Below are 18,904 nucleotides of genomic sequence, written 5' to 3'. Positions count from 1 at the left end.
CACTTTATAGAAATCATGATCTTATAATAATTATTAATCCATTCCCACCTAAAAGTACAACTCCAGATTTTGCCGATACTGTACCTATAAAGAGAGAGTTTGTGCTAATGTTTGTTATACACATTTTTCTACTGAACACATCCATACGCATATCAAAATGACCGCATTGGACTGGGAATGTGTAAATGTAGTTTAAACTTGATCTGCCTTCTATAGATCAATATCGATCAAAATGGGGTCTAACTGGAGAGATTCCCACTCTTGGGCGGGTAGTTCTTCCAGTGTAAAGTAGTGGAAAATCTGACCTTTATAGTTTTTGTGGAGGTGTAAAAATTGAGGAGTTTTTCCTTGAATTTCAAGGATAAGATGTATTTAAATTTAATGAATATATAGTTAAATTTTACTTTAATTTCTACTGGCAGGAATTAACTGTCAGAATAACCTTCATTTTCTTACTGCAGTATCACTTCTGTTTACTGCAATTACATACACCCCAAAAGAACTTGTTAAACAATTGAATATAATAGTATAATGTAATTACTACAGTAACTGCAGTAACGTATGTACATGTTGGTCCCTATGGAGCTAAAAGTTACAAGAAACAGAAAGATTTTCAGTGAATGGCCATCATCATCATAATAAAAAGTTGCAATAAAGCCATTCTTGTAAAAGAGAAATGAACGTGCTTTTCTCAATTTACTTCTAGGTAAAAAAACTCCACTGCAAACATATGTCTGTAAATTACAACGATTTATCACTAATTGTCATCTGTCTTGTTCGAAAGCAGGATAATTATCAGTATCACAGTGCATATTAATCTACAGGAATTTGTTTAAATGTATTAACATAGAAATCCTGATGACAACAGAAGCCAAAGTAACTTCATTTGAGAGTAAATTTATCATATCCAATTCAATTTTCTCGATTGATTCCCCCGGGTCTTGATTTTATACAGTTTGATTCCAGTTCTCTGTAACACGCTAGTTTGTTTTATGATAACATGAACGAAGTATTGAATTACTTTAATGGAATCGAGTTGTTAATTCACGAGTCTAAATTCCGCAGATTTATTGAGCGTTTGTTTGAAAGTAGCTTCAGTCTACTTTAATGTGTGCAAGAATATTATATAACCAGTTGCTTTTTCCAATTTCGAGTTTTTTTTTTAAGAGATGTGGTCTATAATTTTTAGGTTTTTAGGTCATAATGTTGTCACCTGCTAATAAAATGTGTAATGTGAACCTTTATGTTTCATATTAGCCTATGTAGTCCAGTCCCTTTGTAGAATTTGTTGTTCCTGCTTACCCGGATAAACTGACATTAGCCTATTTCTCTTTGAGGAAAATGCTCAAATATGTAAAAAGAAAATCAGTCTTTGGGAAATCAACAGTGTTTTGTAGATCTATTTAGCTAGAGCTTCCACAAAGAACTTTTCTGATCAGTGCTATGAAAGTAATTTAGTATTTTGAAAAGTAAGTTCCTTTTGTTTGGAGAAGAGTTTGGTTTTTTTGATGCCATGGATCTGACATCTTAACAGATATCAGGATATGTTCAACAAAACTCCCAAAGACTTTGTTTGTGTACACTATCTTGGTTGTTTGTCCTGCGAATTGGATTGCTATCACTCTGGAAGACGAGTTCACTTGGCAATCCTTGATATACATACTAGGACTTTTGCTGGTAGTATACCTTAATATATTATATTATTGTCATATGTATTGTTATGAAAAACAATTGGTACAAGGCACTCGTTAATGCTTTTAATAGATAGATATTTTTTTTGGGCAGGTTATTTAAGTTTAGAATAAGATATTTACCAATAACTTTTAATGATAATATAATTTATTCACAAGTCTAATTTGCATAGACCAGAAGCTTTTAGTGGAGAATCACCAGAATGCACATTCTATCTACCGTAATCCATCATAATCCTTATCAATATATGTTAATTAATACAGATTATTCAGCAGTTGTTTTTAATACCTATATCAGATCAATTGAATTGGCAATCAGAAATTGAATTATACTATGGATTAATGAATTAGTTATCACATAAAAGCAATCCATTTAACATGACCAGATTTTAATATATATGAAAGACCCTGCAAAGATAGTCTTTATAATTGATTGTATACTATATGTGTTTTTTTGTGGATTCAATATTTAATTATTGATTTTTCTAGTTAATGTGATATTTGCCCTGTGTGCCATTTCTTGGTAACAATATTTATTCTGTTTACGATCATACTTTCATTATTCATTAATTTAGATAGGCAATGATAGGAAGCGCCATATGATTGTTAATAAATTTTGACGGCAGTGGTAATGATTTGCATATGGATTTCATTGCTAGAGACTTAGTTATACCTGGATTTCATGCATAGATTACTTGGATAAACTGACATTGGCCTTTTCCCCTAGGAGGGATGAACTTAACTTTAAAATGATACACATCCTGAGAACCCCTCTAAAGAGAGTTGTATCATCCATGAGCCACTGTTTGTGTAGTCTATTACGTGATTAGCTTACCTGGATGAACCGCATAGGCCTTTTCCCCATCAAGGGGAGAACATAACTAAAAAGTAAACATTTCTTCCTGAACTCCCCTCCAAGACAGTGGTATCGCCATGAGCCACGCCCTCATGTGGATGGCAGTACTTTTTATTGGGACCTCCATGTGTGTTTGTGGTGAATTTGAGAATTGTTTTTGTTGTGCATGTTTTTGATAATATAAATCAATATTGACGGGGCATATCCAGTAGAGATACTCATTAAAACATTCATTTGCATGTGGATGACATACACATATCTCCATAGAACAGATTGGATGCTGATTTCTGGCATAGACTATTTCTCCATTTTCCTTGAAATCTTCCACTTGTTTTTCAGAGAGTTTTGCCGCTTTATAAATTCATAATTATTAATACATTGCAGTAAATAATGGATTTTTTTCTGATAGAAATTTATAAATGAAGTATTTATGGCAATATTTCTTGAAATGATGCACTTTGTTTAGATGACTTTTATGATCATTATTGTGAATGATACCAATGGTGAAGAAAATGCATTTGAAATTAAATCCTTAAAAATACTGATGTTGCACATTACCAGTAATTGTTGGATGATTTTTTATATTATGATTTATACAGTTGTCTTTGATATCAGTTTGATTCTAAACAGCTAAATTTTGCAAAGAAGTTAAAAGCTATTCATCAATTTTGTAGAATACAGAATGTAATATAGAAAGTAAATCAGTGTTAAAAAGAAATGCTTTATAAGGCTTTTAAAAACGTAAAAACTTTTACATAATAAGCGAACATGATCATTCATCAACTTTTGTTTGATAGCATTTAGGGTTTAAAGTGATTAATTTAGAACTAAGTTGAGATCAGAGATCGCGGCCTAGCAGCAATTAAGGTCTAAGCAACTTGGCTAAACTTTTATTGAGCTATGATTATAGATGTTTATGAAGGCATGGTGAGATATGGTGTGAGCATGCCACACGTTTTGTAACCTTCTTGCTGTGTCCTTCTTTCTGATGATTGATTTCACATAATGATATTTTCTTGCTTGCTCTCTATTTTGATATAAATTCAAATAATGAAAGGGAAAATAATACTGTATCTATATATAATAATGATAAGTAGTAAATGTGATATGTCGTTTAATATTTTAAAAGAAATACCATAAATTTGATGAAAGATTAAGGGTTGGTAGTCCCGATAAGTTGTATTTATCATCATCTTCATTTTCGTCGTCATCGTCATTTTCATCATCCTTTTCCTTTCACTGTACAGAACCATATTTTAAGTAGTTGCAAATGTGGCCTAGTTGTCACATAAAGCAAGACAATCTAACAGCAGGACACTGAGCTTGCCTTGCCAAGATAGGAACTTGGTAGGAACTCGTAACATTCCTTTGATCTTATGTCTGGCTATGGAAAATACCAACAGTACTTTACTGTACTGTATGCAGCCACAGATAAACCTTTTGATCTCCGGAGCTCAGCATCCTCTTTTTATATTGCCTTGCATAAAGCAACTTTATCTCCTATAAACTAAACTATGTTCATCCATTGTTCAGGACAGGGTCTGAAATTGACCAGTACATCGGAATAACCCACTCTTGCAAAAGATACACTGGTTTCTTAAAAGTCTAGATATGTAATTTGGACCCACAGTTTTAAGTTCATATCCAAGATCTGGTCGAGGAGAGACTTGAAAGTCTAAGTTTATTTTGTGCATGCTTACCTGGATAAACTGACATTATCCTGCCTCCACTTCATGGGAAAGGGCTAATGTTGGTTTATCCAGGTAAGTGGCACTCATGTAGACTATCAACATCATGTCCAGTTTGTGTATTTTATGGCTATTGATCGCAGCGCCCTTGACATAACCTTGAAATCTATCTGAATATATAATTATAAATATTATAAATATTAAACTTTTAAATAAATCATACTTTGTATTTTTCAGACGGCAAGGTTAGCAAGAATAAAACTGGCAAAGAATGCAAGTGGTACCGCATTTGTAGCCCGTAAGAAGGAAGCTGAACGACTTGCCCAGGTAAGACCAACATAATAATTTTATTTGAGACCTTTTAATTACATTTGTTTTATCCTAGTTTTGGTTTATTTCATGTCTATATTGCTTTCCGATAATAGTCTGAATTCTCATAGAGGAGCGAAAATAAACTAAAGAGTAGGGGATCGTCTCCCGGTGTGCTGATTCTGGAAGGCACTGCACTGCTTGCTGCTGTGGATCCATAGAGGCCCTATACCGAACTTCCTTAGTTTCTTGTTAAGCATTAGCATGATAAAATACCTTTACTATACCAACCTAATAATAATATCGACCTTTTAACAACACTACGTAGCTACTGAGTCTAATTGTCATTTCGAGTATGGTCACATGTTTATTGAGCTGCATATTTCCATGGAACATTGTGGAAATACTGTAAAAGGTTGCTAAAAGCATTTGAAAAAAGGAGATAACGTCCAGCCTGTTGCCTGTTGGGATTGGGCTGTAAGAATTCTGTGTTCGTATACATTTCATGATCGGTTGCAGGACATATCTCAAACTCGGTAAAGCCTGTTGAGTTGCGGTGAGTTGCATTGAATTGATCAGATTCAACATCATAACCTAAAAATGTGTAAATATTAGTGGTCCGGCTTGATCATCGTTGCCATTATTTATTTTCAACTTTAATGATTTGAAAATTCAATGCAACTCAACGTAGCTCAAAGTCGACTGGAAACAGGCTTAATAAATTACTCCTATTGTTATTAATGACATTACTGGTTATGTTTCTCTAATGCAATTGTAACTTTTAATGAGAAAATGTTTACATTACTATCAACATTAATGTAATTTATACATAGCATTAAGATGTGATGTAATGTGAAAGGATCTCCCTTGAGGCATATTGCAGACATTCTTTCTTGAACTTCTTTTGTCTCGGGAGAAAGGTAGATATTGTACGATGCATGTTGTGTATTTGATAGAAATAACTTTTGTTGTCTGTGAATTTCAGAGCCTGCCAAATGTTAATACTTTTAAAACTATAATTCCAAGTATGTAATGCTAAGATTCTTTGGTTTTAACACCATTTCTCAAATATTGATACTCTTAATCTTATCACTATGAAATTCTCTGACAAAAGCTCTGCTCTAATTTAGTGTCTATGCTCAAACACAATAGTAACACATTTAATTCTAAAATGCTATAAACAAATGCTTAGGCAAAGAAGTATATAAGTGTTCTTAGACAAAGGCTCCAAATTATTGTCTATGCATAGGCACAATAGTTTTCTGAGACAAATGCTCCAAATTAATGTCTATGCTCAGACACAATAATGAAACATTTAATTCTGAGATGAATGCTCATAAATTAGTGTCTATGATCAGGCACAATATTGTTCTGAGATGAATGCTCCAAATTATTGTCTATGCTTAAGTCCCATAGAGTTCTGAGACGAATTCTCCAAATTAGTGTCTATGTTCAAACACAATAGATAACCATATAATTCTCAGATGAACACTGTAATTTAATCTGTATGCTCGGACACAATAGTGAAACATCTAGTTCTTAATAGGGTTGGACTTGGAGGTTAAAACATATCTTTCCCCTTGATCATTCATAGGACGATTTCCCCTAAATAGGGGTATCCCCTGAATGGGAAATTCCAAAAGTATTTATTCCCAGTAACTTTGTAAATGCGAAATTCAAGTTTGCACCATTTGTTTGACTGTACACTATATTTTTATAGTAAAAATGAGATAAAAATTAATATCTTGTAATAAAATTTTGTGAAGAAAGGTCAAAAGAAATAATTTCCCTGTCTCCTAATAAGATCATTATAAAACTTAATAACTTGAGTCATGTGTTTCAAGACCTAAACAAATCATCCAAACACCCAAATCATATCATATACCATATCCTCTGGTATAATCCCACTTCCCAAAATGACTGGTAAGCATTTGTTGTAATAACTCATCTGAACTGGCTAGAGAGAGGCTTACATCGAGACAAAAAGTCAATACTGGGACTATACCCGGGGATATGCCTATTTGTTAAAGCAGACATAAAGTAGAGGGTGGGATTATTAGATCCGAAGTGGGATTATACCCGAGAATATATGGTAATAGATTATTGGTAATATTGGTATAAATATTTCCAACACCTTTAAAAAGGTGTTGTCTTCACCAATCAAAACACAAATAAAATACTTCCCTTAAAATATTCCACTATAATTAAATATACATTTAAAAGGTTTTTCTTAAGTTGTTAATTTATATAGATATTTGCCTGCTTAGAGGTGAATTATAACATTTGACATCCCTATTATATTTTTCTCAAGTGACTATATTACCTCATCCCGAAGTGGATATCAAATGTTGTATTTCAATGATATTAAAGTTATTAGCGAAATATTACCCTGACTGGGTTGGCTAAGCCTGCCTAGTTAGGATTTTATATAGATAATGACTGGGAAATGAAAATTACACAAAAATGACAAATATTAATAAAGTCCTTAGGATCCATAATGTTTACAATCTTTTAAGCAGTATTCATGTGATGCCATTTTGTTTATATAATTCAGTAGGAGGAGATAGTTACTTAATTAGCCCTCAGTAGCATTTCTTGTCATCAACCTCAGTGCTTAGTGCATGTAAGATTATTATTTGGTTTTTACTTGATCTTGGAAATGGTTCTATGATGGTACGTTGATGCCGAAATGTCTGTTTTTGTCTCTTATCTCATGCATTTTGTATAGAAATAATATAATAATCTCATCTCATCTCATCTCATAGCCTATTTCACCCACTGCTGTGTGAAGGCCTCCTCCAGCTGTTTCCATTTAGTTCTGTTCCTTGCCGATCTTTCCCATGTTGCCGTTTCCATGAACGTTGTTATGTCGTCATGCCATCTTCTTTTTTGCTGTCCTCTTCTTCTTCTCCCTGTCCTCGGCTGCCATTCATTCAATCTCTTCGTCCATCTGTTGTCGTCTCTTCTGGCTATGTGTCCTGCCCATCTCCATTTCAGTTCTTTGATCTTTACCATGATGTCTTTGACTTTTGTTCTTTTCCGTATCTCACTATGCTTTACTCTGTCTCGTATTGATAGATTACCATTTTTCTTTCCATCGCTCTTTGTGTTGTTATCAATTTTTGTTCCATCTCTTTCGTTGTTGCCCATGTCTCTGCCCCATAAACTATAGTTGTTAGAACACATTGATTGTACAATTGTATAATAATACACTTTATTTAATTGTGGTTACACTTGTTCACCTCGATCATGTTGTTCAACAAGACCGTACTATTATAATAAAAAACATATAATAATTAAAAACATACAATAAGAATATAATTACACCAAAAGTGGAAAATAAAATACTTTTCACACATTTTACAATACATCCTATAAATAGTTTTTATTTCAACGAAATAACGAAAGTGTAAAAAAAATCATCAACAATTATCCCAAAAAAGTACAAAGCTCCCAAGATTAAACAACATTTAAAAAAATATTCCTAAATATATATTGGTATTATTCATTAACTAAAACTGTTTATATGTTGAAATCAGTTTATTGCCTTATAGGGATAATATTGAATCATTCTGTCCCCTTTTTTTCCTCTTTAACAACATTGCAATGTTTATGATAATCTTTAGCCATGCACATTAATCACAGCTCACATTATGTTCAACAGTATCTTCTCATCTACTTAAATTTGACGTGCCTTGTTACGACATTACCAACTGTTGTCAATCTTATTCCGTAAATGTATAGTACTCAATGTTGTCAAGTACTCAGGCTTTTCTTCTCAAGCAGAGGCCTAGCAGGGTGGCTAAAGGATGATATTTCTGCTACAGATCTACTTATAGTTTTCTTAAATTTAACAAAAACCAAGCGATCATATTTTAGTTCCCAGTGTTTTTAGCGGACTCTGACTTTTCTTCTCAACCAAGGGCCTAGCAGGGTGGCTAAAGGATGATATTTCTGCTACAGATCTACTTATAGTTTTCTTAAATTTAACAAAAACCAAGCGATCATATTTTAGTTCCCAGTTTTTTTTAGCGGACTCTGACTTTTCTTCTCAACCAAGGGCCTAGCAGGGTGGCTAAAGGATGATATTTCTGCTACAGATCTACTTATAGTTTTCTTAAATTTAACAAAAAACAAGCGATCAACTTTAGTTCTCAATGTTTGTAGTGCACTCTGGCTTTTCTTCTCAACCAGGGGCCTAGATTAGTTAAAGGATGATCTGATGATTCTGGGGATCTACTACCTATAGTCTTCTATAACCAGAATTAACAGAACCATATAATATTATCTTCTATTCCCAATACACTGTAGTATAGTTCTCAATGCTATCAAAGCTTTTCTTCTCAACCAGGGGCCTAGAAGGTTGACTATTAAACAGACAATCTGATGTTTCAGCTATGAACCCACCTATAGTTTTTGTAAATTAAATAACAAATAATCATATATTTTCTTTCCACTTTTTAATCTTAAAAATTTCCATATATGTTATAATATTGTTTTTCACTATTGCATTTGACATGTCTGAATGTTTTAAACAATCACATCAGTTTTATTTCTCTTTATATTAGTATTTTTCTAATAAATTGGATATTTAGAGATTTGTAACAGAAAATTGGGTCTAATGGCTTATGTAAAATATACAATTTTTAACTTTTGAACTTTTAATGATGTAGAACTTGTATGAGGAATATTATTAATTTTGAATTTCTATCTCACTTTTTTTTCATTTGAAATTCAATTTAACAAACCTTAAATGAGAACCAACCCAGAAGAAACTTGTCTAATTTGGCCTTTTAACATGGTTACAGACAATAACACGTACAAGTAAGATATGAAGCATGAACAAATTAAATGTTTAATATTTAAGTAAAGGATATTTCTTTATTAAATTCTTTCTTAAATTGAACAAAATGTTTGATTTCTTTAATATAAGTAGGAAGCTTAAACATTAAAGGTCAAACATTTAAAATGTTTTCGCAGCACACTTATCATCACTATTGGTAAACACTAACTAATTATTACACAAGTAATACATAATAAAGGATCTATTCATTGACAAAAAAATTGCTTTATAATTATACATTTCATGTTCTTTCACTGAAGAAGATTTAGCTGGTAATAAACATATCATAGATTCTCTCCCACAGTGGTGTGATCTTTTCCTTTTGAATTACACATAATTTCATCATCATTGCATTTTTATTGCCTAAAACATTCTCCTGAATTTATTCAAAGGTGTAATATTAGACTGTGAATTTTCAAAGAAATATTATAAAAAAAAAGTATAACTGATATTAAGGAAACATACGGTAATATATATATATATATTTAAAACATTTATATGTAATAGAGGTGTCCTTTTGATTTCACAAAAAACGTGTTCCCTGGATAGAGGTGTAATAATTGAACTCACACTTATTCAGCAATATATAGTTGTGTAATTGTTACATGTAATATTGCAGAGAAAAGTTTATTTTAATTTTCATAAACAAAAAAACAGCATTTAATAGACATTCATTCATCAAGTGTTTCTATATTGATCATAACTATTTCATTTTTTTAACTGTAAATATTTTCACACTTAAACCATCAACAAATTAAGGGACCATTTATACCACTTTGTTGTTTTTTTTTTTGTGCAATTGTTTAGCAATGTTTTATTCTTTTCTATACTGCTTCATTTGTTGAATGAATTCCTCTGAGGAGAAAGACTGCTGAACTTTCTTTAGTTCCTGCATAATTCTCAACTTGTAAAGACCTGTTTGAAAGTTACTTGATGACAGACTCTGGAAAAGACTGTTGGGTTTTCTTTTGTTCCTGTATAATTCTCAATCAGAGACCTGTTTTGAAAGTTACACTTTGCTGTTATGATGCCAATTATAATATGATTCCATGGATCTGAACATACCCCTAGTTTTCAAATAATTCTTATGTGTGCAGCCTAACACGTTCCTGTTGGAATTCCCTTGATTATCTTTCATCTGAGAAGAACCAATTGAAAGCAATGGTAAAACACTTCAATTTCCTGTCAAATTTCTTCAGCTCAACTTATCAAAAGATATCAACCTTATTTTGAATGTCAATTTTGTTTACATTGTACACCTTTTACATGATTTAGGTAGGAGTTTTGAGGACCACATTGTTGATACATGCCTAAATATTTGGATAGATGACTTGTTTTATCTAAGGACTATGTATATTGATTGACATTTGTAAAAGTTGATAGGAGGCTATTAAAACTCCAGTGTATTGAGAGTTATAAATAACTGACACAATGCAATGGACTCAAAAATACAGTATATATGAAAAAGTATAACATGCTTAACTATAATCCCACCCCTTTATTTATGACTAAATTCTAACATAAGACTATGGTAAATCTATTTTTATAATCCAAGTATAATCCCATTACCTATTTTTTTGCCAAATTTTGATTCAAACCTGCAAAGTTCTGCTTGACATGTAGACCATTGGGGAGGCTTTCATAGTATGGTTCAAATTTGATTGGATAATGACCCAATGCGCCGAGAGTATTCCATCTTATGTTATCATTTGCATTCGTTAACAGGTGGTTGTCACAGTTTAATTAACATGAATTTTGTAATATTAATATTGATTATATATTAAGTTAAAGTATGTTGGGTTTATGTAAACATTTTCCAAATGGTGTATGCCCCAGAGTGCACACAAATGAAGATGTTTACAGCAGTAGTCCAGGCTAAGTCATCAATTCTCTTTACTCAATTGTATTCAATATGTTTATGATACATATTAAAAAGTGAACTCTATGCCCCAGGACTATACTGTATTTAATAAGTTTGGTGAATAGGAAATATTAAACCAAAGTTTGTTTTGCTACTACAAGCTGTGTACATACAGTGATTATTTAGCCTTTTGTACTACAGGCTGGCATCAGGTGACATTATGTGCCTGTTGGGCATGAGCCTGTTGCAAACACATATCAAGCCTGTAGCCAGGATTTTTACAGGGGGGTTCTTTTTTCAACAAAAAGGGGAAAGAGCAAGTGTAAGCAACTGAAGAAAAGATAGATTTAGGCCTAGTCTAGTAGATGGAAATAATTCGTCTGTTGACTACTGCTCATATGTATAGGATTCTGTACAAAACAGTATCATAATAGTTAGGCCTTATATTTACTAGCACTTTCGCTGATGTGGGAGTGGGGTTTAACCCTACACAACCCTATGGCCACGGGCTTGATTATTAAGAGGAAAATAAATATATTGTTTATTATAAATTTATTTTAGTTAAGATCATAGAACTGCTGACTCTTGAAGTTTTAGTAATCTAGTTTACTTTTAACAGTCCCTGATCAATTCATATCTGTATATGGTTTGTTGGTCAAATAAATAGATGAAAAATGAAAGATATTTTTTTAACATTGAGGCCAACCTCTATAACAATTAACTAATTGTATTCTTTGGAGTTTTTCCATTTCAGATTTGGAGCCAAGTAGGTTAAAACAAATTATACTCTACTCTAATACTCTATGTTTATTTTTATTTTTTTAGTAATGTGTTTTGTTTGTGGGTCCCTGCGAGTTTTTAACTTCTAGAAGGGATCCATGATAATAATGACTTCCAATTACTGCTTTATCTATGTTCACTTTAATATCTTTTTTCTATTTTATACATGTTCATTCATTATTATCTGCATAAACGTAATCTGCATCTGAATCTAAAATATTAATATAAAAGTTTCAGTCAGTGATTTATTGGTCTGCTAATCAAGCAGAAGGTTCCAGGTTCGAATCTCGATTGGGACATCTTTTTCTCAGTCTCAGATTTCTATTCCTCATCTTTACAGCATTCAGTGTTTACCATTCCTGAGCTTCTACAGGATTATCTAAATATGCAAAGCTCATTATCTTTTATTCCAACTTTGATATGTGACATTTTCTGAAACATTTTTCGTTTTAATTTCTGTGTAGAAATATTTTTATCGAATAACTATGCAAATCAAATTCTCTTTCTTTTTGTTTTGTAGAATTTGTTGATGAGAATGTTCAAAATGTTTAGATCTATAAGATTCTGTTATAATGTTAATTTCTATCTAATCATAATTATTTAATGGTGCTTCTTTCACAAACAGTGTGTTCTAGTATGATGCTATATAACAGAATAAAATGCAAAATTAAATCTAAAAAAACCCACATCAAAATATTTATTTTTTAAAAATTTTAATACAAAACAATAATGAAATCAATACATTTAAAGGAGTTATACAAAAAAACATGACGCCATATAAAAGAATAAAATGATAATTAAACTTTAAAAAAACCCCACAACATCAAAATAATTTTTTTAAACATTTAAATATAAAACAATAATGGAATTAATACATTTACAGGAGTTTACAAATTTATTTCATCAAAAATATATAGCAAATATTGTTTACAATTATTAATATACAAATAATGAATGTTTATAAGTTGGATGGTGAGAATATTTCATGAGTTAAAAGATTGACTGCTCTATAAAATGAGGTGGGACCAGGTTAAATAGAATAGTCAATCTTTCATCAAATAAAATAATCTCCATTCAATGAATACAAAAGACATTCATTAATTGTTGTATAAAATACCTACTGTTCTAAAATAAGTTTAATTCATCGTAAATCATTGACATAGGCTAGGCCGGGAAGCTAGGCCAGGAAGCTAGTCCGGGAAGCTACGCCATTCAAAAAGCAGTGCTCCAACTTTGGACAGGCAGGGGAGACTATTGAAATACTCTAACGTTCTACGTACAGTATATGACTATATAATGTCTGTAAAATTAAGGGTTGCATTCTATAAATTGTTTTTTGACACCTGACTTGAAGGGATCTAGACCATGTGTTGTCATCCTGCCAAATCTATACATTACTTCAATTCTCTAATTTGAATTAAGTAAATGATGTAATTGTTTTTTCTGCCATTAGCTTAATTTCTTTTTCCTTGATTCAATTTATCGGCTTAGTATGTCCTAGCCAAATATTTGCCAACTGCATCTAGAATATCATGCAGAGAGAATCAAGTAACTAATAATGACTTGCGTAGTAGAGGTATTACAATCTCAGCGTGCAAGGAGACAAGGTGAGAGCAGGCAACGAGCTGGTTAAATCAGCTTATTGTCGGCTCTTCAGTGGCCTAGTATTCTACCTATCGTGGCCTAGGCATTTGTAACGTTAGCATCTGTTGTGTTGCTGCATGGCTAAAGGTTAACAGAACTCGTTAGGCAAAGATAGGGGTTGACAGGTGACCAATAAAAATACTTTTGTCAAATATGATAACTATTATGTACTATTACAAAAAAACATTTCTGTCATCGTTTGACAGGTAAAAATGTGAGGTTGTCGTTCAGGTTTTTGTATAGCTTTTAAATAATTTTGGTTTGTGATTGAAATATAATTTCATTTTGTTTTCAATTTAGGTTTTGAGTTACGATGTTTTCCTTGAATGTTAGACTTTAAACCAGTTACGATTTTCTAAAATTTGCTAAGTAATAACTAACTAACTTACTAATCGATAAAAAAGTAAATTTTTTTTTCTGCGGTTTACAATTTACGATCGTTTAGGTGTTTTCACACTGCCATTTTCTCGGCTATTGACAACTTTCTTTTTCTGCTGCCAAGAAATTGGAGGTGATTTATTCACATAGTTTGCAGCGGAACCATGAGAATTTCGGACCTCTGGTTCATTGCGAAATCATCTGATATGGTTCACACTTTAAAAAAAATCTTGCTAGCAGATAATATACAGTCAGGTTTTATATCACCACCAGCCTCGTGGTCAAATTTGTCCCTTTTCTGCTGCCAAACAATTGAGGTTAATTTATTTAGAATTGGCAGCAGAATTTTGGACGCCTAGTTCATTGCATAATCATCTGATATGGTTCACACTTTTTTTTAAAATTTGCTAGCAGATCATCTCACACGGCCAGGTTTTACATCACCACCGGCCTCATGGTCAAATTTGTCCCATTCCTGCTTCCAAACAATTGGGGTTAATTTATTCACACAGTTATTAATCGGCTATTTTGGCAGCAGAATATTTGGACCTCTGTTTCATTGCAAAATCATCTGATATGTTTCACACCTTTTTTTTTTTATCTTGTTAATACATCACATTGCACAGCCAGGTTTTATATCACCACAGGCCTCATGGTCAAATTAACTGTCAGTATCTTCACATGTAATGAAATCATAATTAGACAAGTGTAAGGTTACTATGATTGATAATAGAGCTTTTTAATTGGTTGAAAATGCATGCAACATTTTAAAATTTTCCCAATTAAGGCAGGGGCACTGTTTACTGTACCTAAAGAGCCAACAGTATCTACATGGTTCGAGGCTGACTCGCTCATAGTTCTCTTGAGACGAGTAGGGGTTATCCCGGTGTACTAGTACACACACAGCCACTCCTCATAACTTGGCCCTCTGGGAGAACAGTCGTTGGCTGAAGAGGCAACCCGGTATAAAGAATAAGTAATACTAAAAACAATAAAATGTAAGAATATAAATTTAAAAAATGAATGTATCAAAACTCTCGAAAGTAGGTGCACAAAAATATATTTTCTATGAATTGAGTGTGGCAGGTTTTATTGTTACTATTACCATACTGTGCCCGGCAATTAGAATAGCTTTTGTTTCATGTTTATTTTAACCTTCTCTCAAAGTTGCCTTTGACAGCCTTAAGTACCTTTAACCGATAATACCCCAGACATCTGATAGCACGACGTCAGATGACGACAGTCAGTGAATATTACTGTGTATGTGTATTCATAGCCTGGCAAGGTGAATATTTTTATTATAGTGATTGACTTCCCACTTGATAGTGTACTGCAAGTATTTATGATCTCGTCAAATACACAACTAGCCATTCTTGCATTGACGTCATCTATTCATATACCCTGTCATATCAAACAAGGAATTCTAATTACTGATCTTTCGTGATTATCCTCTCGACACCAAACAACCTAATGTTGGCACTATCTGGTTATAAAAATCGTTTGTTTACATGGCAATGTTTAGGATACAATGGTTTGAATGAAATATCATTCAATAAATATAAATATAATAGACTTGATAAAGAATAATAATAACAATGTATTAATTTATATTGTGCAAATTCTCTCATGTTCAAATGACACTCGCATATTATTACCCCATTTTTTGATCAAACACATATGAAAACATACTTCCATAGTATTGCAGCTAGTAATCAGCATAGTTTGTATATTTATGACCTCTTACCAGGTACCCATTTGTACACGTGGGAGAGAGGCAAATGTAAAAGTGTCTAAGGATACAAGCAATGTGACGAGCATTGGACTTAAACTCCTGATCTTGCGATCAGAGATAAAAAAATCCAACGCACTGCACCACACACTCAATTTCTGTAGTAAATATACAGCGATACGTGCATATTTCTGGGTATACACGGAATGATTCTCCGAATTGTATTTTTTTGTAGTGACTTGGCGGCCTTTGCTCACTGTTACGGTCGTGGAAAACCCAGATGAAGGGCTTTTTATTTTCGTGCGTTGTGTGATTCCATACATCCATAATTGGACCGTATCCATGGATGGTCTGTAGTACTCCTGCTACACAAATCTAGTAACATTACCGCAGCTATTTCTCAACATTTAACATGTAAACAATATATTAAACAAACATTATACATAGAGCATTATATACTTAAATTTAAAAGAATGCTCGTGGGCATAATCACTGTTGGAACCTTTCTATGAGCAGGTGTCAACCAATATAAGCCGTGCCATATGCTTCTAACATTTGTTGTTATGTTCCACCCACATTAGTCTCCTGTCCAGATTTTAAGTTAAAAACCTATGCTTCTAACATTTGTTGTTATGTTCCACCCACATTAGTCTCCTGTCCAGATTTTAAGTTAAAAACCTATGCTTCTAACATTTGTTTTTATGTTCAACACACATTAGTCTCCTGTCCAGATTTTAAGTTAAAAATCTATGCTTCTAAAATTTGTTTTTGGAGGGCAGATCCATCCATGCCAACATATAATAATTATAGTCTGTCAATAATAGATATAAAGAATGTCATTCATAATGTCATTTTAGCTGTCAAATGGAGGGAGGGTGCAACCTAAGATCTATCCCTGGGATCCACCCCCTAGTTTTTAAATTCAAGTTGCATTCTTTTATTTCACCCACATTAGTCTCCTATTCAGATTTTTATAGGTAAAAATATATATTTTAATATGAAACTTATAACGTTACCTTAATTAAAGATTTTTTGTCAGCCTAGTAAAATTAATGAATTATTTATCGCAGTAAAATATTTGCATAATCAAACTTTATTAAGAACATGTTTTGATTATGAGAGGGATTAGCATGGCTTTTTAAAGGGAAAGGGTAGCCTACTTAAACCACAGAGTTATTTTATATTTCTATGATTTTAACCTTTGACTTCCCCAAAACATTACATCTACTTTAATAATTACATCCTACACAAAAATAAAATAGAATCGATGATGTTTAGACAATAATGAGATGCAATATATTTGATTTGTGTGTGGCCGTTTCGGTTCTTGCCGGGACGCATATGGCTTCTTAAAGGCGCCTACGAATCAATACAACGTAGACATCCGGATGAAATACCAATTGTATGATGACTCTAAGGTGAAGTTACAATGCAGTAACTAGATCAGGCGTTCATTGCGTTTAAAACTCTGGAGATTTCTACATATAAAAACAAACTACCTGGCTTCAATTGAAGTTGAAAGAATTGGAGATGTTTTGTTTTTTTTACTTTTTAAATTTTTGTTTACGTTATCAGCAGATTCAGTTAATTAAATGTAACATTAATGCATGCAGTTATAATTTACATATCCAGCTAAAATTTTCTTAGGAAAACTCATTATTTGCATCTATAGATCTTTATTTGTCAATTATTATCATGTTCGTTTAATTTAATATACTAAATCAATATCATTGATATCAAATATCAAATTGGGGATCATGTCAAAAGTATCCTAATGCAGTTTAACTACATATTTTTATAGCAATAAAAGTATGATTTTATTTGTACATTTATGAGACAGTCTAATTGGATTAAACAGATAAGTAGTATAAATAAAATGTAGTTACTTCAGTAATTGCAGTAAAATTCTATTCTAATGCAGTAACTACATATTTTTACAGCAATAAGCATATGATTTTATTTTGTTTCAAAGCGAACATTTATGAGACAGTGACTAATTGGATTAAACAGATAAGGGTAAATAATATGTAGTTACTGCAGTAACTGCAGTAAAATTCTATTCTAATGCAGTAAGTACATACTTTTACTGCAATACAGTAACTACGTATTTTTACTGCAATACAAAGTATGATTTTATTTTGTTTCAATGTGAACATTTAAGAGACAGTCACTAATCGGTTTAAAAAGGTATAAAATGTAGTTAACAGCAGTAAAATAATTTTGATTTTTGCTTTTTTTTTTAGCTAGAGTGACATGTTTTTGACAAATGAGGATTTTTAGAAGTTCTTTATCAAGCAGGAAAGGATTTTAAAATTAAGTGTAGCCTAATTGTGATCTTTGCCATTTATAATCAACGTGTTGTGTTTAAAGTTGAAAAGTATTACACAAATCCTGGTGAACCTACTCTGTAAATGTCTGTTTAATAATCTTGATATGTCCCTCACTGACTTTAAATCATTCTTTCAAACCATTTTTTACGTGACGTTTACCTTGTGTTAACTTCAAGCAGTGTTGTAGCCACAAGAAATAAAGTGGTGCAGAACAATCTCTGCTCAGGCCACAGGGTTGTGCCAAAGGCATTTGTAAAAAAATGGTCAGTTTGGGACCGTACCAACCACCATACTGGTGGCTAAAGCCCTGACAAGTAAATGGATCCTACAATCATGGGTGAGGGAAAGGGACGGGAAGTGGAATTCTCATCCCCAACCTTGCTTGTTTGTTCGTAAAGTATAAACTTAATGTTACTGCCTAAATATGTTGTTATTTCACAAGAGGAAAAAAAACCATGTAATTCCAGATGTCTCTCAAGCCTGCAGCTGATTGTTTGTGTTTTTTTCACAATTGTGTACAAATTTAGTTATCACTTTTACTGCTAGTTAGAAAATGGCAATGAATTTTCGTTGTAATACTCAAAACACCCCTGTTACACAAACTTTTTTTTCAGTTGATGATTTAGCGAAGGTCTACATTCAATAAATGTTGGGAGATGCCATGATTCAAACTGCTTAAAAAATTACAAAAATTCTGTTAAATTTTGCATTTCAGAATGGTTGCTTATATATTGTCTTAGAAGAATAAAAATTGGAAAAGGAATAAAATGTCAATTTTTGTAGAAATATTCACAG

At 32.3% G+C, this 18,904-nt stretch overlaps 1 protein-coding gene across 1 annotated transcript in view; it reads left to right on the top strand.

The window, feature by feature from the left end:
- The window catches only part of LOC144856442 (potassium voltage-gated channel protein Shal-like), an 82,593-nt gene that overhangs the window by 50,390 nt on the left and 13,299 nt on the right, over positions 1 to 18,904 (top strand). Inside the window, exon 3 of the mRNA XM_078714455.1 lies at positions 4,473 to 4,562. Coding sequence (XP_078570581.1) covers positions 4,473 to 4,562 — 90 coding nt within the window. The remainder of the gene's footprint in view (positions 1 to 4,472; positions 4,563 to 18,904) is intronic.

This window comes from Antedon bifida, chromosome 11 (genome assembly GCF_963402885.1).
Source record: "Antedon bifida chromosome 11, ecAntBifi1.1, whole genome shotgun sequence".
Taxonomy (NCBI): domain Eukaryota; kingdom Metazoa; phylum Echinodermata; class Crinoidea; order Comatulida; family Antedonidae; genus Antedon; species Antedon bifida.
This window is presented reverse-complemented; position numbering and strand designations above follow the sequence as displayed.